The following is a 24,535-nucleotide window of genomic DNA, read 5'->3' as shown; positions in this document are numbered from 1 at the left end:
ACCGATTAATGTTGATGGCACGAGAGTGAGTAATCGTGAAAATAAATAAATAAGTTTGAGTCAATGAGGCAAGTTTCTTGTCCTGACCTTAAAGTGCCTTGTTCAAGGGTTTTCATCCATGTTAGGGCTAAACAACAAATAAAAATTAGCAAAAATATTGCCTAATTCAGATGAGACACCTAGCCCCCCACAATCCTCCAATTTATAGGCCTCCAAGGTCAACTTCCCCAAAAAATTAAAATTTGAAATTAAAAGAAAAGAAAAAAATGTACTAGGCCTCCAAGGTTAGCTCCACAAATTAAAATTTGAGTTTTAAAGTTTTTACTTTTTTGTTATTCTATTTTTAATAATAGATATATAAATAATAGGATTTTGTGTTAAAAACACATTTTATGGAGCTATTGTCGACCTCATGAGAATGAGGACATGACATTTCACTTGGATGAGCAGAGTGAGGATTGTTCTTGTTTGATCACTTGTAGGAGCCTAAGATTCAAGGTGTGATTTTGTGAGCTTCCAAATTAATTGGGCAGTGAAAACTTAAGGGAGTGCATACTTTTAAGAGACATGTATGATGGTACAACAGATTATAGTATTTGGTGCTTCCTGATACAGGTTCATAAGTATTTTCAAAGTTTTGGACTTTGATGGAGATAGGTACACTAGTTGTCTTCTATTTTTGAGAAGACAGGTTGATACGCATGAGTCATGGAATCTTGCTATAGTGAGAGTTGAGTATAGGTACATCGACAGTAATAATTATGGTGTCATGGATGTTCATGTGCACTTGAGCTTTGGCATGACATAATCATGTATGTGCTTGATAGGTGGTGGTGTGGTTCAATTTTAGGAGCTTGTTCTTATCTCCTAGATGCTTGTTTAGTTTCTTAACTATGGTTACTCATTTGTTGACTTGGTTGGCAAATCAAATTTGTGGTTGATTAGGTGATTGAGTCTTGAGGTCTACAAGATTATATTCTTTGATATTTTAGTTTGCAAATTACTGATGTGATGATGAGTTTGAATGTTTCAATGTTTGGAATCTACGAGTTACGCAATTTTGGGGTATGTGCAACTCATTGATTGCAATGTGATGACTCAAATGTATACAGTCTATATCCATGAGATTGATTCAATGTTGATGTAGATTTTGTCAGTTGGCCTTGTCTGTGATCATTTATGCATTGGCATGTTGCATTGGGATAATAGGACAGATGTTTAGAGTGCCTAGATAGTTAGTCATTAGGACTTGTAGCATGTTGTTTATCACTATGTCATGGATAGCTTGGTTACACATTTCAACGGAAACTTTTGACAGTGATGTTTTTGTGGTGGTTGTACCTTCTGGCTTGAAGATCTTGATTCTACTTTAGTCTCTAAAGCTATTGGTATTAAAGTTGAGTGTGTGAACCATGGATGATCTTCAATGCTCCATGGGGATGTGTCACCTACTCTAGAACCCCATTCCTATAGAGGATGTTTCAAGGACGTCTAGGAAACATCCCTTAACCGTCCCCTTTCCATGCAAAAAATAGGAAATGTTTTGAAACATCCCTAAATGTGCAAGGGACGTCAAGGGATGGTTAGTCATCCCCTATAGCCCAATACATTTTAAGTTGAGTTTTAAAAAAACACATTTTAACATTTGCAAACTTGCATTGAAGAGCAGCAATTGAAAGAAGAGACTAGGGCATCAAATCCACTACATTAGAGGTAAGTTCCAATAGTTCCTCTACTAGAGAGAGGAATTGGTCCACATATAGCTTCATCCTATTAATAAAGAAGAACAACCTTACCTCTAGATGATCAAAGAAGTTGGTTGCCGTACATAGTGTTTGTGGCTACAAGATCGAGAGACCCCTAAGTATCATCAAACTCTAGCCTTACGGTGGGATGTTGATCCCGAAGATGCTATATAGATTGATGAGGAGACACAAGAGAGATTGTTTGGGGTTCTATTGCCCAAGGCTGCTCCTTATATTGGCAGTGACTCGGACTAGAGCTTGATTTTGATACGGGCATACCAATTGCATCTGCTAATTAGGGACAATCATATATTTTCTATGATTTTGTCACTTTATGGTTGAAACTTACAGGATTTGGGCATTTTGTTATAATTCTAATATTATATGTATGCACATTAACAATGAAAACATTTAAATTTTGTTAATTTGTTTGTCAATTCTCATGTGAAATCTCAATTCAGGTCAAATGTTATGTATTAAGCTTCTACAATGTCTATGATGAATGCTTTATCAATGCTATCGTATGAATATATGAAATTTCTCCATATTTTTAAAAATGGCCAAAAAGTACCCCTATACCAAAAACATAACCCACAAACCCCTATCATCTCCATCCCAAAAACTTGGGGGAGCATAGGTGATCTTCATTTTAGGAGATGGTTATTGCAATGCCATGGAGAGCTTGGCATCACGATTCAGTGGAGCTTTGGCAATGATGTGGATTCATCATTTGATAATGGATGATCTTCTACAGTGACTGTTGGTGTCATGGAGGGGCTCTTGGATCCTATTTTTATATGTAGTGAGAGTTCATTGACATCTTGGGTTCTACTAACAAGAGATAATTATCTTCATGTGAATTGGAGATGACATCTTGGTACCACAGAGGACTCTTGAAGTATTATGTTGAAAAGTTGGTTATGATTTGTCAATTTGACAAGTGATCCTTGCTTTTAGGATGGTATTGTGTCATGATGTACTCATGATAACAAGTTAAGAGTGTTGGCATGATACAGGTGCTCTTAGAAGAAAATATGTTCATTAGAGACATGTGATCTTTTGAGGAGATGTCGATCATGACATCATGAAGGATTAATGATTCTCAAGATTAGAGCTTTGACAATAATCTAGATAGTTCTCTTGGTATTGAGTACATTGGTCATTTGCTTGGGAGCTTCATGAGAGTGCAGCATTGCATTTGGAGCTTAACATTAATGGATCAATTGTAGGTGCTCATGGATACTTGGAGATTCAGGTGAGGCTATGAGATCTCTTTTTTTTGAAGTTCATGTGTTGAGATGGATACTCTTTTAAGAGGTTTTAGAAGGAAGACTGAGGAGCCTACACCTAGGTTAGACATGAGTTCAACGTGGACTATTGAGGAGATTGTTCTTAGAGTGAGTCATGATGACTTGGTTATCTTGGAGGAGGATTCTCATTCCCCACTATCGGTCCCCTTGGTAGTAAATCATTTGAAAGGTATTGCCCACCTTTTTGTTTCGTTATTTTCATTTTCTCATGGGAATGAGTCTTGAGCTATGATGTTGGTTCTGGAAAGCTTATTTGATGATTGTTTGGCAAGAGTTATTTGTTCCTTTTGTCTTCTCATGGGAATGAGTTTTGATCTTATTTAACAAGAGTAGAGGATGTTTTGGGCTTATTCCCTTGGTCTTGGTAAATGATTATTTGGTTCGAAAGGCTTACATCTTGATTATGGTTAGATGTGGATAATGCTTTTTTTCTTTGGGGTTTTATGAAGGAGATCATACTTATAGTTATCATAGCTTGAGCACTTTTAAGTGTTGGTAGAAGGGTACAATATGATTTATAGGTTTTCTCACTTTATCCTAGGGCTATTGCCTCAAGGTTCATGTTCATATGATTTGGAAGCGTTATGGTGGCATATGAGAGCGTATACAGCTATTTGTGTTGTATGTGTGAATCCTTGTGATTGTTCTTGGTATTATATGGTTTTGATTACTAGCCACGCCTTAATTTGAGTATTGATTGGTAGACTTGATATGCCTTGATCTATTTTCAGAAACGACATTACCCATGCAATGGGGAGTTCCTAGATATGTATGTTCTTCATTGATAACTGATTAAGGTATGGATGATTGGATGGATTACATTTTTCGTGGTTGCTATTTCCAATCATGTTGGGTTTTTTCCATTTGATAGCAGCTTGGAGTCTTTGTTATCACATGGATTTGGTGCTTGTGTTCTTTGGATTGGTGCATCTTCGCCTTGGCTTGTTTTTTTCTTCCATGAGTGGCATGTTGGAGGATGAGAGGATTTCTTGCTTGATATGGTGGACATCTTAGATGTTATTGCAAAAATCTTGATGGAGCATAAGGGGCATGCTAGAGATTCATGTGGTTTCATGAATTACTATGATAATGCATTTCATTGATTGATACTTATGCAATGTATACAACAAGAGGGAGAATGTTAGGAAAAAGGTGTTGTACACCTTGCAAAAGAAAGAATTATTTTAATTATGTAAAATAGATATTTATTTGTGGTGCATCTTAGGTGATGTATTTAACCACATTAAATATTTAATTGGATCCACTTGTAAAGTTTTATGAAACTAGTTAGATATTTTATGTGTGGGTTGCACATGGGAAAAAATTTTAATATTTGGGAAACTTAGTACCAAAAAGTAAATGTGTGGTCAATGGTTTTGCATAATCATGGTTTTGAGGCACATGATTCAACCTTACCACTTGGTTGTTTTACGTGAGTTTGATTCTACAAAAGGAAGCACATGTTTAGTGGTTGAGTGGTTTTGGCTTGGTTGTCATTATATTGGGCTTTCTTCTAAAGAATGCATATGTGAAGCATGCATGGGAGGTGTGGATACATGCTTGGACACATAGTACTGGATACATGCTTGGACACATAGAGGATGTACTGGAGGAGTTTGATATTTCAAAAATATTAATGGGAACTCTATAAGTGTATTTTAAAGTTTTCATTGTTGAATAGTAAATTCAGTGTGGATTCTTTTGGAGGCTTAATTTTTCCCTCTTGAGATTTTTTCCAGGGTATAGCTTGTGTTATCTTGTGGAATGTATTTGCTCTTTGCATATGGTTATTCTATAAGCTTGTATGCATGCTTACCCCTCATGGGATTGTGCAAGAAATGATTTGATCAACCTATATGACTTTCCTAAGAAATTAAAAAAAATCTCCTTTGAACTTCTTTGAGTTTATGTTCTCTTATGTGCTAGCTTTTTAGAACATTTTTAATAACTAAATTTTGTTAGAGTTTGAAAAAAAATATTGGATTTTTAGTGATGTGATCTCAAAAAAAAATATAAAGAACCACCACAATACAGATAATAATTACACCTCTATGACACTTACAAGCACAAAAAAACTTCTTATCTCTCGCAAAAAAAAGAAATACCAAAAATAAAAATAAAAATAAAAATGCTATCTGCCAGACTCAATCTCTTCACTTACAATGCACACAAATAACTATTTGCAATCCAAACACTCTCTAAACTGTACAAAAAAGCTAATAGTTACAAACAATCTCAATAAGCAAAACAATCCTCAATCGGGGCAGCCAAATAGTTGGAGCTGTCCCTTTGCAATCAAGACACCAACTTTCTTTCCATCTTGCATAGGCTTTGGTACTTTGTCTTTCACTTGCTTTGATACCAAATGAAGGATTTTGCAATTAAAACACATATCAAAATATTTTATTCATTGAATAAAATATATATACAAAAAGTTGCTTTTTTTACATACCTAGAGTGCACACCTAATTTTTAGCCTCATATCCCTTACCTTCCACAACTACAAGCTATGTACATGAGAGGTTTGAACAAACCACCAAACCACCTTACAAATATTGTAGTGCCCTCTCTCTTTTGGCTTGTCTGACTTTGTAGTTTGAGTTTGTTGTGTGGTTTCGACTCTTTTTGGAGATGGTCGATTTTGTTTTGGGTGTGATGGTTGTCTATGTTCTCTAGATTCATATGTGACATTTATAGTCTATGCTATGTGGATTGTTAGAATAATGATGATTTTTATACTGTTGTTTATGATATAATTATTTGGTGATATCTATGCTCTGATAGTTAGATGATCATTGAGATGGATTCTATATGTGATGCTAGGACTTAATCTTTATGCATATCGATGATTATTTGTTCTGAACATACACTGCATTTTATCTCTGATGTGCTTGGGTGAAAGGGAAAAGCGTCGCACTACTCTCTATGGGCAAGCTACGTCGCTTCCATTCCCTTTTCACAGTGTGTTATTATATAGTTTATATGTACATGTTCAACGGTTTGCTTATGCAGTTGCAGGTATCGAGCATCAACTCCACCCAAATCTCCAAGTCTGAGCGTGCTCTCCAACCCAATGGTAAAGTGGAAACTGGAGATATCAGTCAGACCCTAGTCATAACCATCGTTCCTATGGAACAAGTTTCCTGTCAAGTATCCTTGTGGTCATAGATAGCTTGGTATTGCCAGTCATGTCCTTGTGTTTTCGTGTTATGTTAGTTGTTGTCGTCATCTTAGAGTTTGGTTAATGTTAATTAAATATTTAAGCGAAAAAAATTATTATTATAAACAAATGGTATTTGAATATCTTGATTAATTAATTTATAAAGTGGATAGTTGTGCAATATTAAATTAAGCTAAATTTATTAGCTTAGTGAATTAACTTATGTGATCTTTCGGAAAAAGAATTTGTTAAATGGGGGTGTCATAATTATTTTGATATTATTGGCATTCATGAAATAATCTATTTTACTTTAAAATATATATATAATTTCAATATTTAATTATTTTAATTTTTGAATTGTGTGAGTGGAGTTATGAATATTTAATATCTTTTGTTAATGGAAAAAGAAAACCATCGCATGCATTGGGAGTTACTTCTGAGAAATTATTTCATTCTGCTTTTTGAGGGGAAATGGACACAAGCTCTTGTCGTGAAAATAATTGGGGAAGCTCTGTGCATAAAAAATTTCTGGTTTTGGGGAAACAATGGAGTTTTTATTGAAATTTGCTAAGAATTAGTGAAAAGGGGGGATTGAAAATTTCTGTTTGAAGCTTCTAGATTGTGTATCTAGCTTTTCGAGTGCAGCAATCGCGGATCATCTGGAGGATTGTTGCTTCTGCTTCTACACACGATTCCCCAGACAGCATTTTTGAGGTAGGGATTTCAGATCCACACCTTGCATGTAGAAATTTCTTTTGTTTGAAGGAAATTGTCTGTAGTTAATTTGAAAAGAGAAAATTTTCTCAGATTGTCTGTTAAATGGGGTTTTATTTGGGTTCTTGGAATTTATTTTGGGAAATTTGGAAAAAAATTGGGGTTTGTATATGAAATTATTGACAAATCTGTGTTTTTGAATTCTTGGCCTGAGAAGATAAAATTATTTCTTTGCCTCAATCTGTTATTGCTCTCTGTGAGCTTTGGCTGGAAATTCTGATATATATATATATATTAAAAAAAAGTATTATGGTTTACGACCTACATTTATTTTTTTTAAGTTATCATTGTTTGTAGTGGGCTACCCACGGAGGAAGAGCCCCACCCACTTCGATGGGGAGGGAAAACCCTCCCCCCCCACTCTGTCGTGGGTTAAACCCCATGATACTCTGTCTTGCCGTATTCGGCCGGCACCTGTGCTCGGCGTTTTGCTGGAAATGTTTCAAGTTATATATATATATATATATATATATATATATATATATATATCTATATATATATATATATATATATATATATATATATATATTTTCTATAGAATATATGTGTTACTTTCTTGATTCGATGAATATTCTATGTTATGTTTATTTGTAGATTATATATATATTGATGTTGTATATTTGGGCTCTTTCATGTAGTCTAACGAATCATGTTTGGTATTATGGTAATAATGAAATGTGTTACTTTAAATATTGCTTAATGTAGTGATAGATCATTTGAGAAAATTAATTAGAGTAAAATAAGATATAATGGTTCTTTTTACAACCTTGGATTAATGGAGTTAATGAAGTTTTGAATTACTTTATTGTAATAGTGTTATTGCGGTCTTTTTGTAATTTGAATTGAATTTTGTCATCCTTGGCATAATGAGACCTTATTTTTGCCATTGGACCTTTTCTGTTATTGCGGGTTTATTGGATGGGTTGTTCTATGTTATTGGTTTCCAGAGGCTTTAGGAGGGAGATATGTAATTCTTTATCGTCTAAGTCTTGCTTCTCTTTTGATATTAGTTCAAATTTGGTAGCTGGATGGTGTTACCTAGCCTTCGTTGGATATTCCCTATATGTTATCTTATTCTAGCAAGAGAGTCAAGCCTTGCTATGGTAATTTAGTGTTTTACCATCTTGTGATTTCCGGTTTGATCTTTGGTGTTGCTTGGATTCCTAGGTGCAATCATGGGGGAGTGGCTTTCATTGGAGGTCGGGACCCAAAGTGGTCGCCAGAGTAACTCAATGAAAGTTTGTAATCAAGTGAAAACATAACATAATGAATTGGGATGGGTAGTTAGATCACATTAAATAAGATTAATTTGGATGCCTCTCTTACTTCCGAACACTTGTATAGGTTTAGGGTAAGTTGAGAAGGCCTGGAATGGCGTCCACCAACCTTGTCCCCTCGAAAGGTTGGTGTGGTCCACTAGAGTTTGTATGGGGGTCAGGAGAGGTCACCAGGGTAACCCAGGAAGGGGGTTGGGAACTAGTGAAGACCTACCAGGGTAACTCGTGACAACCTAGTGATGTCACTCTTCTCATTTGCATACCTAGTGGTTTCTTTGGTTTGATCCTCTGTGATTGCTTTGGCCTCTGGGAGTTGGTTGTTGTCCTTGAGAGTTTCTTTGATCTTGTCTTGTAGATTTCTTGTGATTGTAACCTTGTGAGCCTCATGTGTGTCCTTGTATCATTATGTTTCTTCCTTTTGTCTCTTGGGTCTGACTAATACCTCCTAGCACAGGGAGTGGACCTGATGGTACCACATGGTTGGGTGGAGTGTTATTCGCACCCATTAGGTTTTGGTATGACTTGCATCCTGATCAAGATAGTTCGTGAGAAGACTGAAGATCTACATTGTGTACCAGATTTTGTACTCGCTTCATTATTGTACTCTTGGAGACTATATCCTTATGGATACCTTGTATTGTAAACAATGATCATATGAACATTCTCATGGTAATGTATTATTAAATCATGTACCTTGCAAAGGACAGTGTAATCTTATTTGTAAATGTTTCATTTATTCTTATATGATTGGTTGTGTTAATTTGAGTATCATCGTTGTGGGGCCTAGAGGACTCTTGTATGATATTATATGTTCTTCATGTCTGAATCTTGTATCATCATGATACTCATTGCATTTGTATATTTTGATTCTTAAAAAAAAAATTATTCGCATATTTGTTGTTTCTTTTGTTTATGTCCTCTAGGCCTCATAGCGGGGGCATTACAAATATAGTTTAATTAACTTCAACTAAGATAGGTTTAAATAAAATGTAGTTTGAAGCTATTTACCATGACCCCACCCTAATAATAATTAAACATGCTATGGTGTAAAACAATTATCCTAACAAACCAATGCATGGATGAAGAATAGATGGACAGAGACAGAAAACAAATTTTGCCAGTACTCACCACACATACTGCAAAAACAGCTCCTGGAGTTGGCCTGGTCTCTTCAATGATAGCCTCTGTATCCTGGAAACACACGATCAATTTCAAAGGCATATTAGATTTTCAAGGCATTATCTGGTTAATCGATACTTCTTGAATGAAGTTGCAAATTCAGGAAATAAATAGTTGTGTCTGTTATTTTTGGTGCAGACATGTCGAGTGGTAAATAACTCTCCAAATTTCAATTGTCATCCAAACATAGCCCCTCAATTCGTTGATTGCAGAAAAATAAAACCAAGATTGCATTCAAAAATCAAGTTATTGAAAGACAAAAGTGCTATATATCTCATTTTGTGTATTGATATTAGATAACCTGGTAAATTTTCTGAAATGCTTGATTCCAGACCTTTTGGAACAAAGAATACTCAGAGAGACTTATACACTATATAAACAATTTATTTGTTCTGTTTTGGACATTAACAGATAAAAATACAAGCTACATAAATTCTCTTTGAAGATAAAATATTCTTCAATCTAGTCAAGTGTTAACTAAATCCTTTTAACAGAAAATAAGCAGAAAATGAAGAATTGGCTTTAGCTATTCTTGAAAATAAATAATGTCAATATTCTGTCTAAATCAAAATCATATTATATTATTCTCACAGCAATAAAGGCCATTGGTCTATCCAATATCATTAATATGAAATATTGTCATCAATATATGATAGTGCTTAACCACGCGGACAAATAGTTTGATTATGATAATATATTAAAAAAATCACAATGGAAAATTTGTTGACTACGATAATATATTAAAATATCGCAATGAAAAATTTGTTCAAGTCATTATGATTAAAGTTAATCCTTAGATTCTTCAATAATGGCATTCATAGATACTTCCCAGCAGTCAAGAGCATCAGATTACCTCTTTCAAGATTGTCAAGGGTGTCTCCATTTTCATCTCTTTAACACGAAGACCATCAGCTACCCAAGATTGAAAGCCTCCTTTAATCCGGTATGGTTTCTGTATTATCATTAACTTGATTTGAATTTCATTGAGAATAGAGGTCCAAAAAAGCATAAAGAAATTTTGCAATAATTACAATAAGAAATTTGTTGGCCATGCAAATATAAAAAAAATCTTCTGGTATTTGTTCAGCCATTATGATTAAAATTAATCCTTGCATTCTTCATTTTAGCTTAAATAAAATAGACACATATGGCTAACTACCAATTACAAAAACCAAATGTTAAGTCCATCAATCCATCAACTTTATCTATGCATTAAGAATATACCTTGATTCCAAGCTTTCTCAAAGCTCTAGCCACTTTTTTGGATTGGACTCCATTTGCATCCATAATTAACACCTTTGAACTCCCCTATTACAATTCACTTATATCTGTAAATGAATGTGTTAAGCACTATTGAACTTGAAAGAGAAGGAAAATATCAAACCGACATGATAATTGACATGTTCAAATATACCACATCAAATTCATATATAATTACAAGCAAGCCCTCTTAGGTGAGCATACATTTACTATCTTCAGATTTTTTATCACAGCTGCAGTCAAGATATCATCGATTGCGTTTGCATTCTTCAATAACTTTCTTACAGAACCTTCTACCTGACAAAATAAAATAGTGCCAATGTCAAGCTACTGTCTTGAAAATTGTAAGCATTTTATATTTGATTACAAAAATATACCAAAGGAAAGGCATATTTAAATTAATTCAAGAAATATTAGAAGGACAAAATGTATAATGAAAAGGAACACAAATCTCAGTTTTGTATACTTGCATTGTTTGCTACTGTAAATGATCTAAAGTCTGAATAATATGCCTAGATAATTACAATTTACAAATGCTTCTAAATAGTATCCATTAAGCTAAACATTTTTAATACAAAGAAGGTAGTAGCAATGACCATCTATAAATGTTGGTTTGTTGAACATTCTCTCTCACTGGAGAATTGGCAACCCTTTAAATCCAAAAAGTACCACTGCTGTTATGCAGTTTCTAGGTTTTCTCCATTTCAAAATTTAACCAAGTCCTTTTATTTAGTAGAAACATGATTAAGATTTACACTAGTGGTAGATACAAATCTTGGCAGTTCAGAAAAACCTTTAAAACAATCCCATATCATTAACATTAAAATTCTTACAAAATCACCTTATGCCGCCAATTCATCATTCCTCCCTAAAGGACAGTAAACAGCTATTGCATTTTTCCATTTGCTGCTTATTTTTTTATCAATGAGTTCAACCATGAAGATGACTGTGATGCTGACTTCAGTATTTTAGTACAAATCAATGAATCATCTTTCAAGAACACTTTTTTTTTTGTTTGTGTTTGGCATTTTCACATAAGTTCATGTCAATCTTCTTATGGGACAGCACAAAGACTCCCAAGAGAAAAATTTCCATAAAGAAAATATCATTTGTACCTGTATTATTCACTTAAAACATAATATAATCAAAATATGCATATCTAATCCTTAGAACATTAGGTATTCTAGAAAACTTCTCTCCTCAATCAGCAAAACCCTTGTTAAATTTCATGCTCCAAAAGAACCTTGAATTGGTTCTCATAAGCAATCAAATGATCTTTCAACCCTTTATGTCTCTTCAGTTGAAAATGGTACATGAAACACTTACTTCGCACCTTTCCATGCCCTCTTTCACCCTTCATAACCCCCCAAGAGAGCACATTCTCTATTCTTTCGTTAGGCTTCCCTTCTTGTCTCTTTTAGGCTAAAGTGGACGTCCTCTTTACTTATGTTTATTGTTTATCTTAGTTGCGCTCTCTTTTATACTATAGTCTTAATGTAATTCGACTTCACTCTTTCCTTGTACAGACTTTTCTACGTTGTGAAATCCAATATGTAGCTTGCTAAGTGAGGATCCAGGGTAGTCATCTAAGACATAAGCTTAAAATTGAAGCTATCTCTTGGACCTTTTTGGAGATCCTTGGCCTGATATTGTGCAGATCTCTTCAAATTTCTTTGCAACATCACACAAAAAGAAGCTAGCTCATGGAGCTTTATGCACCACTTCTCCTATAACAAATGTATCTTCTCTCTTACATAGTCAAATTTTCTATGGACATTCGTTGCCACTGAGTGCTTTCTAAGATATTCTACTATTTTAAGTACTTAACATCCAACCATCAACAACAAACATGATATTTCCTTAATCCACGAAGATGATTCAGAGTGCCTCTGCTAAAAATTGTGTACTTATTTTCTTTTTCTATTTTGATCAACATTACAGATGATGATGGATCATGGAGCATGATCCAAACCATTGATGATGGATAAATATACATACATATATGTGTGTGTGTGTGTGTATGTATATATATAGAGAGAGAGAGAGATATGTGTGTGTGTACACATACATATTATGTGTAGATATATATACATATATAAAATATGTATGTATGTATATGTGTATATATATATATGTATATATATCTAGACATAATATGTATGTGTACACACACACATCTCTATCTCTCTCTCTCTATATATATACATATATAAAATATGTATGTATGTATATGTGTATATATATATAGACACACACACACATGCATACATATAGATAGATACATACATATATATACATGCATACATATAGTTACGTACATACATATACATGCATACATATATACATTACACACAGATACATACATACATATGTACTTATGTATGTATATTATTATATATATGCATATATATATAATATGTATACGTATATATGTTTGTGTCTATATATATACACACATGTATATTGAAATATTTGCATATATATATATATATAATGACTACAATATTTTTACCAAAAGCACTCTCAATCATTCAACCATCAAGCTAAAGGAGTTACCCAGACAAAATTCAAGCTTCTAGAACTGCTATCTGCCTTGAAAGGTTGTCATGGAACATTTCCCTTGCCAAAATCCTTTCCAAAGGTCTGTTTGATGAAAATGATCATAAATCATAACAGCTGCAAGCACGTGCTGGTGTTATTTTATGTTTATCCTTCTTGTTGTATTATGATGCAATCTGATTAATTATAACTTTTAGAACAGTAACACCAATAATCCTTAGTTAGCTATGAATCTTATTTAATATCTCATAATTCAGTTAGAACTTGCAATTTAAACATATAGATTCCTTGAGAACTTAAAGTCAATCTAGTTTTTAATTTGTTTTCGTCCAAAAAAATTTCAATAATGATTGCATGTCCAAAGCATTAACAAGGACTTGCAACTAAGCTTTTCTACACTGCATTTTATAATAATCTCATTCCTGCCCCAAAAGAACGACAAAATTCTTAAGATCCTTTCAAATTATTAATATGATAAGCTTTATCAAAATTTATTGTAAGTTTAATTCCACACAGCTTAGATCCTTCTGTCAAAACTGTTTAAGACAGCCCATTTTCAACTTCAAAAATTTTATGATCAGAGATTTCCAACTAACCTTTGGGAATTCCACTGCAGCAAATTTGAATCTCTCTCCTCTTCGTAAATCTGGTATACCATTGCTCTCCTTCATCTCCTTCAGTATTACATGTAGTGTCAATCCATATAAACAAGTCAGATGGAATTGATAAAATATACATTCTGCAAAAATGGCCTGCTTGCCCATGGAAATGTCCAATAGTAATTAAAGATACATCCATGCAGTTTGGAAATTCCTTCCAATCCAATTTTAGTGAGGTCGGGATTATACCTACTATAAAATCTATTATGTGCACCTGAAAGCAATTATTTCATTAGTGCCTTAACAATATGACTTGGTACTTTTATTTGAAATTTTGAACTAAGTGCGAGTTAAAATTTAAAATAGCAATAGACCCACCCTTTATAACCCCTGATAAGGTTAGTAGTAGTGATCTCACTTGGAAAATGCCACACTATGATACATGAGAAGGGAAACATAGCAAGTGGAACTTCTCAAATTTGTCTGAAATATATGCTTGTGCCACAATAACCTGCAGAGAAGTTCTCCAAATAATAGGCTACCATTTCAGCCAGAGTAGATTAAAAAACCGAAAGTCCAGGCTGTAGATTCCCCTTAAACTAAAATGCATCAAAATCTTTCTCCAGTTGGACATTAGAACTTTGGCAATAGAATCCATAGGGACAAGGGATGTATTCAAGTATTAAAAAGATATGATGAAGCTATTTTAAATTTTTATGTCCAACAACTGAACAAAGTTGGTCAGTGGGACTCAAATGTACATGTTACAAAAGCTCATCAGCATTCTAAAAGGAACTCCCTTAACTAAGACTAAATTATCTAAACGTAAAAATGTAAGACAGGAAATACTCCCAGATCAAACAATTTGTGACTAAAAAATTCATTATTTCCATTCTCTGTTTTCCAAGGCGGAATATTCTTCAACAGAGAATCTTACAACTCGGTGCTTATTTTTCATGTAAAGAATATTTCCAAAAATATGTAAAGCAAGAGAAACATGAGATTTACAGCAAGCTTGCCTGAGGGCGGATATCAATAAGCACAGTATTTCCCTCCTTTCTTAGGACGTCTGATGCCTCTTTAGGAGTTAGATCACCTGAATATCCTCCATACTTATATCCCCAATACAAAACACTGCATGGAATAAATTCAACAGCTTAGAATTCACTTGCACATTAACCTTAGTTTGGAAACAAAGTTACCAAATCATAAATGATACCGTATTGATGATTGACATAAACCTAGAAAATTATACATTTCATAAATATAAAATATTTTTACCCAAAGAAAATTGTACCACCAATAACCAGTACAACTGGAATAATTGGATTCTCAGGATCAATGCCTAGTGCTTTCTCTGTCTCTGTAATTAAAACATTTATCTGGACCAAAACATGAAAGATGCAGTTAGAAATTTCAAGATATCAATTTCAGCCCCTAATCAAGCAAATAAGTATAAAATGACCAAAAACATTGAAAATGTGTATATGTGCATTCAAATTGTAATTGTACTTTCAAAACTATTTTTATAAATCATGAAACCTGTATAATCATCTTCACTACCTGCTGAATAAAAGATCCAATGGGTTGAATAACTGCTGATGCTTTCTCTTCTGAGATATCTAAAAATGACTGTGCTTCAAAAGGAAGTGAACCCTTTGTAGACCTATAAATTTCTGTTATAGAACTGGATGTTACTGCAAAAACAGCTCCTGCGGAATCTTCCACAACCACCACAACCTTTTTTATAGCATTATTTGCCGGTGTACCTATCTGAAATGGACTCATAATATCAATTCCACTGCTAGTTGTCAATCCTCCAGTGTTATCAGGCAATCGAAAAAGGCCAGAAATTGCATTTTCGAATGACCCTGTTAAACTCTTCATTGATCTCAAAATGGATTCATTAATATTGACATAAGTATCCTTTACTGCATTACCAGCATCGTTCACAGAGGAATCTAGGGAATCTTTAACACTAAAAATGAAATCTTCAAAAGCTTTTTGGGTCCTTTCTACAGAAAAATCAGCCATATTCTTTGATTCTGAAAATGATTCTGATGATTTTGAAATTGAGTCTGAAAAAGAGTTTACAGTCGATTCAGTAGAAGGTGATGAATCAGTTGAAACTGAAGGATCCACTGCAAGCTCCTTCACTACAGATGGATTATTTGGTACATTAGAGATTGTGTTATCTAAAACATTAGGTGCTTCTTCAGTAGCAGGCTGGAAGTTTTCTGTAGATGGTGTGTTACTTGGGACAGATGCAGCATCGGAGATAGTATCAGGAAACTCTGTGGCAATGGCAACAGAACATTTTATATCCTCAAATAACATTTGGGATGCAAAAGGCAAGATCCCCAAAGCAAACCTATTTTCTGTTCCACAGGTAGAGAGCATGTTTTTGCAGTTATATGCATGACTTGCATGAAATATCACATCACTTCCAGAACAGAATTGTTCCTCTTTTACTAAATATCTAGTTTTGGGTATCTGATTTCTAACATATGCTCCATCCTCAAGTTGCTCTTTAGGAATAGTTGCATCTTGTGGGAAGCTGCCTTCTGTGATCACAGATCTCTTTAAGATAGTTTGAACATCAAGGGTTTTTGCCGCATTTAGTGGCTGTGAGGTTTTGATAACACTTACACAGTCTGATCTAACTGCCTGCAAGCAGTGCCCATAATTTTGTCTATGATCAGGAATGCAAAATAACCTCTCATCCTCTGAAAATATTTTTTCCAGATTCATGTTCCGACATGATGAAGGAAAAGCTTTTATCCTGGCATGGCAACAAAGCTGCATGCATATACATATTTCAAAATATGTTCCACTCTGATGTAAGAGATGAAAGCAAATCAATTATCAAACATGCAACATTACTCACTCCAATTTTGCGAGATTTATCACCTCTTAGCAAATGAAGAAAAGAAAGTTTAAATTGTCATGAACTCAATGATTTTAACCTCTTCAAAAAAACAGATAATTTTTTTTTTCTTTTCAACTTGATCATGTATGGTACTGCTCCTGAATCACCGATCAATATCATTCTTAGAGGCAAAGAGACCATGTGAAACATAGTATGCAGAGGTAGATATGTTATGCTTTCAATCTGAAAATTTGACAGGAAAAATACCAAACAAGAAGAAAACCATAATGTTGAAACATATAAAACCTATGACAAAGACCTTTCTGTTCGAATGTCCCTTTAAAATCTGACCACTTGATATTGAGTGGGATGCAAACATTAATTGGCAATATTTTTTTCTCAAACAATTGAATATAATTGTTCTGTAATAAATACCAGCCCTTCACTTGGCTTGAAAAAAGATTCAAAAACCAAAAAATTGCTTCAAAAACTAATTGAACTACTTTTATGCGTTGACCATCTCTTCAGTTGTAAGCAGAGGAGTTTTTATTTGAAAATCCATTTTGGAACAAGTAGTTTACTTATGAAGGCATAATTTGGTTAACTTTCAACCAAAGGCTGAAAGATTATACTTCAACATATTTTGTTAAATGAACATATGACACTCATTGGAGTTAGTAGCTAAGGCGTCAAAACTTACATTGTGACTTAGAAGTTAGTTGAATATAGCATTTGATAACAAAACTCCCAATAACTATCGTATCTGTATCATATTTTGATTCTCCCAATAACTATTATATCTGTATCAGTATCCATATTCATGTGTGTATCTGTATCCTTATCCTAGTAACTTAAAGAAAAACATATCGACACTGGTACTAATTGAAAACACAGAAAATAGTATTTGTCAAAAATGCTCTATAAATGATATAGGAGACAAAAATGTTCAAATGATAAATGGACACTCTACATACCATGGCTGGTCACATGATCAATATTTGTCGTGGCATCTCGAGTTCAACTGCCATAAACAACTACCAACATGCTGGAGCCGGAGCGTAGGTGTAACAAATTCACATACAAGGTCACAATTTATGCAGATTAACTAAGAGAAGGCCAATGGCATAGTACCAATTACATTTGCAAGCCTGAATTTGAAATTAGAGAACCCACTATAGATCTTAAATCTCATATCAATAGTTTATCCATTAATCCCTATCCCTCAATCACCATACTGCAAGAAAATATATAAGTTCCTCATAGATGCGCATACCCTCATAACCTAAGAAGCAAAGTTCGTACAATATGGTTTAAGTTTATCATGAATCAGCAAATATCAGACACAGAAAACATGTAAATCCAATCATTACTACACAAAGTCTGGCGAATATACTCGATGGTATCCTAAGCTTGATGGTGCATTTCCCATGCATTTGCAGTCATGACCAGTGCCGAGCTACAAAACCCGGAAAAAAACTCTACAAAAACTTTGCTAAACTCAGAAAATTGTTGTACCCCAGGTATTCTTTTTCACAAAATTGCAGGAACGTGGAAAACAAATGCACTATAAACCATCTATAACAAGTCGCATTGGCCAACAAGCACCATGAAAAGCATTCAATTCAATATAGCTTCTCAAATTCGATGCCAAATTCCCCAAGTAAAGCGTAGAGCCTTGGATTAAACCATCCTACTAATTTATATACCCAAAAAGCTTTCTCTGCACAAGGACTTTTAAAGTGTTTTTTGTGCTCAACTTTTACAATTAAAAGGAACTGCATACTTGTTATCATACCTTGGATGAATTGGGCACTCGGTTTTAATAACTAAAAGGAATTGGATAATCAGTTTTTGTACTTAAAACGAATCGGGTACCCTAATATTTTAAAATTATATGGAATTGAGTGCTCAGTTTATATATTTCAAACGGATTGGCTAATCCGATATTACATTCCAAAAGAAGAGGGTACAGATATATTAATATTAAATTAAACTTGGTATTCAATTCTTGAAAAAAAATTAAGAAACTACAGAAAGATTTTAGAACAAAGAATTACATGAGGCTGTGAAATACTTGACGCAACAGTAGGGGCCAATGCTGTAACAGCAGAACTAACAACTTGATTTGGCATTACGAGTCCGTTATATCCTCCACCAAACTGTTGGCATAAGTACCCAAATAAAAAATAATACTCAGTTGTTTATGTACAGACCTAATTCAACATGTTGGTCCTTGTACAATTGTTGCTGTGTAATGTTTGGGAGGCCCAAAACAGGGCATCGTATAGGCTCCAAAGCTTTTCCGAGGCATTAATGCTATCCGCTTAGAACCCCAGCATTTGCCACGTCGGTATGATATTTTAAATTTAGTGTGCTCTCTAAAATACTCTCTAGTTTATTTGAATTAGTTTTGGTTCTATCCTAATTCTCATTTTGGAGGAAGAGGAGTATTCCTTTCCTCCAAAGACAGACAGTACGACTAATGGAAGATAAAGACTGTTAATCTCTTTAATATTGAAAATATAAGCACTCGGGGCAAAAGTTAAAACCAAATATTAATGGTAGTTGTGACATCGTGGATAGTATTATCCTCGTATGTGATGCAGGCCAATTGGGTAGCTTTCATACTTGGGAATGGGGCCCAAGGTGGTACGGATACTTATAGTTATTATAAGAATTGATAATGTGGATTTATTTGTTGTAAGAGTTTATAATAGAATTTATTTATTTTAATTGGAATTTATAGACATAGAAATATATTATAGTGTGGATATTAAGTTAGGAGTGAAAAAGAAGGTTCAGCCTAGTCAAATAATAAAAGATCAAATGTTGTTAACTAAAGAGCCAATCAAATCAGGATTCTAAAAAATTACATGTCAAGTCACTTTAATTTTGAGTGTGGATATGTCGTAACATAAATTGAAAAAGGTGCATTGTAAAACTTCCTCAAAAGGCAGAGGAACAAAGGAAACATAATACAAAGAGGTCAACAAGAGCAAGTTCTACAACTATTAGTCAAATTCTGAGAGCCTGCACAAAGAGAGCCATGTACGAAGGAATAAAGTTAGTCGACCATGAGTTGGTGTTGGAACAGTCAAAGCACAAAATCCTACCAAATGAACTCTCTCCTTGCAAGAAAAATATGGAACCTTTTAGAGCTAGGTTATATACCCAAAGTTAGTGGAATGTTATGTCCAAGTGAATTATGCAATACTATAATGTAAGCAATCAACAAAGAAGAAGAAATAAAGCTTGAATCTTTTATCAAAGGCTATGCAACACAAATCTAGAGAAGATTAAACATGTAAAAGAAAACATGGGAAGAGCATTCAATAGCCTATGAAGAGGAATTATTGTGGGAAAAGGGATAATTGAACGTTCCAAGATGATGTGGTAATTGGATGAAACCCCTCAACACTTTGTAATTGCACTAAGAGTATATGGATAGTAGTTGACAAATCAAAATTGTCTCCATTTCAAGACTAGCAATAATGAATAAAATTGACCTTGTGAAGGCATAAATTGGACCAAATTGTCAAAAACTCAATTGAGATGGCATGAACAAAGTTAGCAAACATAGCCTAACATTTAAATTTCCAAGTGCATTTGCAGATAATGTGTCTACAGATTTGGGAGCTAAGGTTAAACATTTTGGAGAAACCTAAAAGAGTAAATTTCTAATATCACATGAAGGGGGAAAGGACGGGTAGGAGGAAAAAAAGGTAAGCTGGAATTTCTATAATTGTAGTGAAGATGATGAAATAAGTAAAAGACAAAAAAAAAAAAAAAAAAACTACAAAGACACAATATTACCTCAATCCTTACATTTTTTCACTTCAAGATTAAGCTAAAGTAGTTGCACCCATGTCTACTTGATTTTCTCTTTGCGTGCTACAATGTGGATTTCTCTTTCAACAACATAACCTTAGCAAGATGATGATATACAGATAGTTTTAACATCATAAATCTAGCATGAAAGGATTGATTGAAATGGAGAGTTAAGGCTCCAATTTATAGAATTTGGATGGCTAAAATGGAGGGCCAAGATGTAATATAAAATGGACAAGATTTGAGTGAAAGGATAGAGGTTTAGCCTTGTGACAAGTGTCACAAGGTGGAGGCTTCAAAAAGAGGCACTTGTTATAGGGAAGAGGGCTAAGTGTGCTCACATGTGTGAGAAGACATTGGAAAGACCAAGGAGTTGACAAATGGAGACATAAGTGGCAAATGTAAGAGGGGGTAGACCTTAGAATGTGACAAATAAAGAAAAAGAGAAAGTCTAGGGTGGCCACATGGGGAAGAGGATCTCACACGGGTGTGAACATCCAATAGAAGAAGAGGTCAAAGGATGACTTGGAATAACAATGGCATGTGCATTCAAGCATTAAAGAGAGATTGGAGGACACATGTCACATGACTACAAGTTTGGGCTTTCAATGAATTGAATTGAAAAAAATGTTATTAAGGATTAGGGCAATGTTTAATTGATTAAATTTTAAAAGAATTTAGGAGTGGGGGGGCTAAGGTTGGAATAAATTAATTAATTAGCCTTTAGAAGAACAAAACATAATAAATTAAATGAAATTTATTCAATTATGGGAATGAATAATAATCAATTAAATAAGTAAAATATTAATTATTTATGGGAATTTAGAAGATGGTGAATAATGATAAATAATTAATTAAATATTAATTTAATTTATTATATGAGGTTGTCGACTTCAAAGGGTCTACAATTTACCCCTCTTTGATGTGGTGTCACGAAAAGAAAAGTGATGTTGTGTCAAAGAAGAGAAAATAATATGCCCCGATGAATTAAGTAATGAAAGAAAGGTGGAGTGGTGCCCCTTCAAGATGTTGCATTAAAAAGAATAAAAAAGGGATTTTTGGGGTGAACTCTCAAAAAAAGCAAGTAACTAGTAAGTACCATAGAGGAGGGAGAATGGGAGTGAATAACGAAGGAACTAAGAAAAAAGGTTGAAGAATGAGCGAATGGGAAAAAAAAAGAATAGAAGATGTGAAGCTTCTAGCATATAGGGTTGGGGTTTAGGGTTTGAGATGGGCTTGGGGGATTTATAAATAGGTCTAGGGAGTCCATGAGATTTTTGTTATATGAGAAATAAGATCCTAGACTAATCAATGCATTAACCTAGATAAATCCTTCTCACATACAAGTGTTGTGTTTGGCTACTATCCTCAAGGAAGAGCCAAGCTACATGGTTTCGGTCATTTTGTTGCAAATGATGGGGATTATTTAGTGTATATAATGAACAATACTAATATTAATAAAATTTAATGAACTTAATAGAATGCATCTATCTTACAGAACAAAAAGATGAATATGGAAAAAAAAAATTGAGAGGGTGATACAAAGAAGAACCCAGTGTTGAAATCTAGAGCATATTGGGCAAGACACCAAGATGGGGCACTACTATCTAGGAGTTGTGCAAATTGGAATCAAAAGAAAGAATAGAATCAATAGAGGTTTAGACACATGTCACTAAAACTAAGGTAAAAGTGGCAAGATAGTAGTGATGGGTTCTAGTACCTTTAGGATTTGCACAATAAAAAGTCTTAACAATCTTTATCACAATCCATTATGTCCTTTTGTAACTCTGTCATAATCAAAATCTCTCAATTTTTTGCATGTACACATGAAAGAGGAGAAAATGTTGTGCTATATAGGGGCTTGCCAAAGTCAAACCTCATGTCGGTGTTCCCACCTCCACGACACTAATAATGATGATGATAAAGAGTGTGTACTCTCAAGGGAGCAATGTGATGATGTAGTTCTCTTTGGGATTTCTAAAAGTGTTAGTGCATAACATGATTATAACAATAAACAAGATGAAATACTTTACTATAGCTTTGAAATAACCAAATTTGTTGATCACAGTGTTCTTGATAATTTCTCTAGATGATAATAATCATTTTTCTTAGTAGAAAGTCTTTTAGGTTTTGCAAGGGATATGAGAGTTACATATATATGCAACTAATACCTTTTCGAAATAACAATTTGGGGTCAAGCCTACAAGCAAGATTGTGTTCCACCATATCACAAGGCAAACATTTGAATCTTAAAGTTTAGCATGTTTTGTCAGGGACACTAGCATTGGGCGCTAGTGCTCTAGAACAATATATCTATAAAAGGGCTAGACAATAGGGAATTTGACCAAGTTTGCCAACAAGAATCCAAAATAGGCACATTCAATCACAATCAAGTACTTACGCTAAAATGAGTAATATACCTATTGTTAAATTGTGAGCAGCAATAATTTATGTTGCTACAAGGTCATTTTCACTCTCGTTTCTAACAAATTAGAGCTTTCATTAATGAAATAGCAACAAGAAACATGGTGAACATTCCATATCACACACACTACACAATGAGAGTTTGACAGTGTTGAAGGCCAGAGGATGTAGGAGTATTGGTACCTACTACTTCTTTAGGTCTCTAGGGTTAGGTTAAGTGCAATAAATGTTATGGGAAAGGGAAGAAAATAGAGGTGATAATTTGTGATTTTGCACTTTACATCATGTGTAGTGCTTTTGTGGTTGACTTAGTGTTTTTGTGGGTAGATTGGCACTTGTGACCCATTTGGCACTATCATGGGTAAAAGGGTATCTTGTGTAGGTGCTTCTATTATGGTGTAACACTTTTGTAGGATAGATTAGTGCTTGCATGGGTGAAGTTAGTACTTGCACTAAACTACACTTGTGTGGAGTGAAATAGCGCTTGTATAGGAAAATTAGTGCTTCCGCTATTTTGACTAGGAAGATGAAGGTGGGACTATGAGTAGGCTAATGGTGTGGCTTGACAACAAATTTAGGAGAGATTTCTACCATCATAGTCTTGGGAGTATGTATTGGTGATGATGAGGTTGCATCAACATTTGGTGGATGTGGAGCAAGAGTTCCTAGCTACTATGTGCTTGTAAGAGCTTAGACATTAGCCAAAGGTTAGGGTGCATCGATGATGGTAACCACCATAATGGAGCAATGTTACAATGATTATGAGTAGTTGCCACCTCCCTACAAGGGAAATAACTATTACTATTAAGGATGTATGCAAGATTCTATGCATTCCCATTTGAGGTGTGGTAGTGGAGTAGCACCTAGGTATGAGATAGGTATACTTGGAGTGAACATTCATGATTATTGATCTACCATTGAGGGGGATTGATATGGACCTAGGCCATGCGATGGACAAACGACTTGTATTGCCCTTATATTTAGCAAGTTTGTTTAGCAAGATTTTTTTGTCTAATAAGAGATCATGAAGATTTCTTATTTTATGGCCATAATTGTTGTATCAAATGATTGTAAAAGGGTGAGGCATTTAGTTGAGGGTACTATATTTTGGTGCAACTATAGAAATTTATGCATATAGTTGTGTATTGAGGAGGGAGGATCTTAATTTCCCAGGTGACATTGCTCCATATTTAAGCTTGGAGTCATATAGTACTTTTGAGGCCAACTTCTTTAAGGTAGTGGGTGGTAAGATAGCCCTATGTTCACTTATATGGATAAGATGGGAGACATGGCCTACTCAAGGCAAGTGATGGATGGCATAGATGGGGTATTGTGGAGTCCATGGAGATTATGTGAGGCATGAGATGATGTTGATATGCATCTACCATACAAAAATATCACACATCTCGTACATATCATTGAGTAGTATTGACCTCATTGAGTGGTGCAACAGTTTGAATGGAAATATGTGGTGTAGGGTTAAAAGGTGATTCCTATTTCAATAACACAAGACATTAGACTGTGGAACGTAGCTATGGATATTGTGTGGGT

General features: G+C 34.3%; 1 protein-coding gene across 3 annotated transcripts in view; it reads right to left on the bottom strand.

The window, feature by feature from the left end:
- Window positions 1-19,209, bottom strand: part of LOC131052088 (uncharacterized) — a 109,783-nt gene extending 90,574 nt beyond the window's left edge. The window contains exons 1-9 of one of the 3 annotated variants that reach the window (XM_059210900.1): window positions 18,790-19,209; window positions 15,427-16,662; window positions 15,145-15,245; window positions 14,883-14,997; window positions 13,861-13,938; window positions 10,910-11,002; window positions 10,670-10,753; window positions 10,299-10,397; window positions 9,395-9,457 (exon numbers count right to left, since the gene is read on the bottom strand). In XM_059210900.1, coding sequence (XP_059066883.1) covers window positions 9,395-9,457; window positions 10,299-10,397; window positions 10,670-10,753; window positions 10,910-11,002; window positions 13,861-13,938; window positions 14,883-14,997; window positions 15,145-15,245; window positions 15,427-16,662; window positions 18,790-18,864 — 1,944 coding nt within the window. In that variant the 5' untranslated portion in view covers window positions 18,865-19,209. Of the gene's footprint in view, window positions 1-9,394; window positions 9,458-10,298; window positions 10,398-10,669; window positions 10,754-10,909; window positions 11,003-13,860; window positions 13,939-14,882; window positions 14,998-15,144; window positions 15,246-15,426; window positions 16,699-18,789 lie in introns of all 3 variants that reach the window. The other 2 variants (XM_057986677.2, XM_059210901.1) reach the window with 2 other exon arrangements.
- Window positions 19,210-24,535: the final 5,326 nt, after the last annotated feature.

The sequence above is a fragment of the Cryptomeria japonica genome, chromosome 9 (assembly GCF_030272615.1).
Source record: "Cryptomeria japonica chromosome 9, Sugi_1.0, whole genome shotgun sequence".
Classification (NCBI taxonomy): Eukaryota; Viridiplantae; Streptophyta; class Pinopsida; order Cupressales; family Cupressaceae; genus Cryptomeria; species Cryptomeria japonica.
The sequence above is the reverse complement of the archived record's forward strand: the minus strand, read 5'-3'. Positions and strand labels throughout refer to the sequence as shown.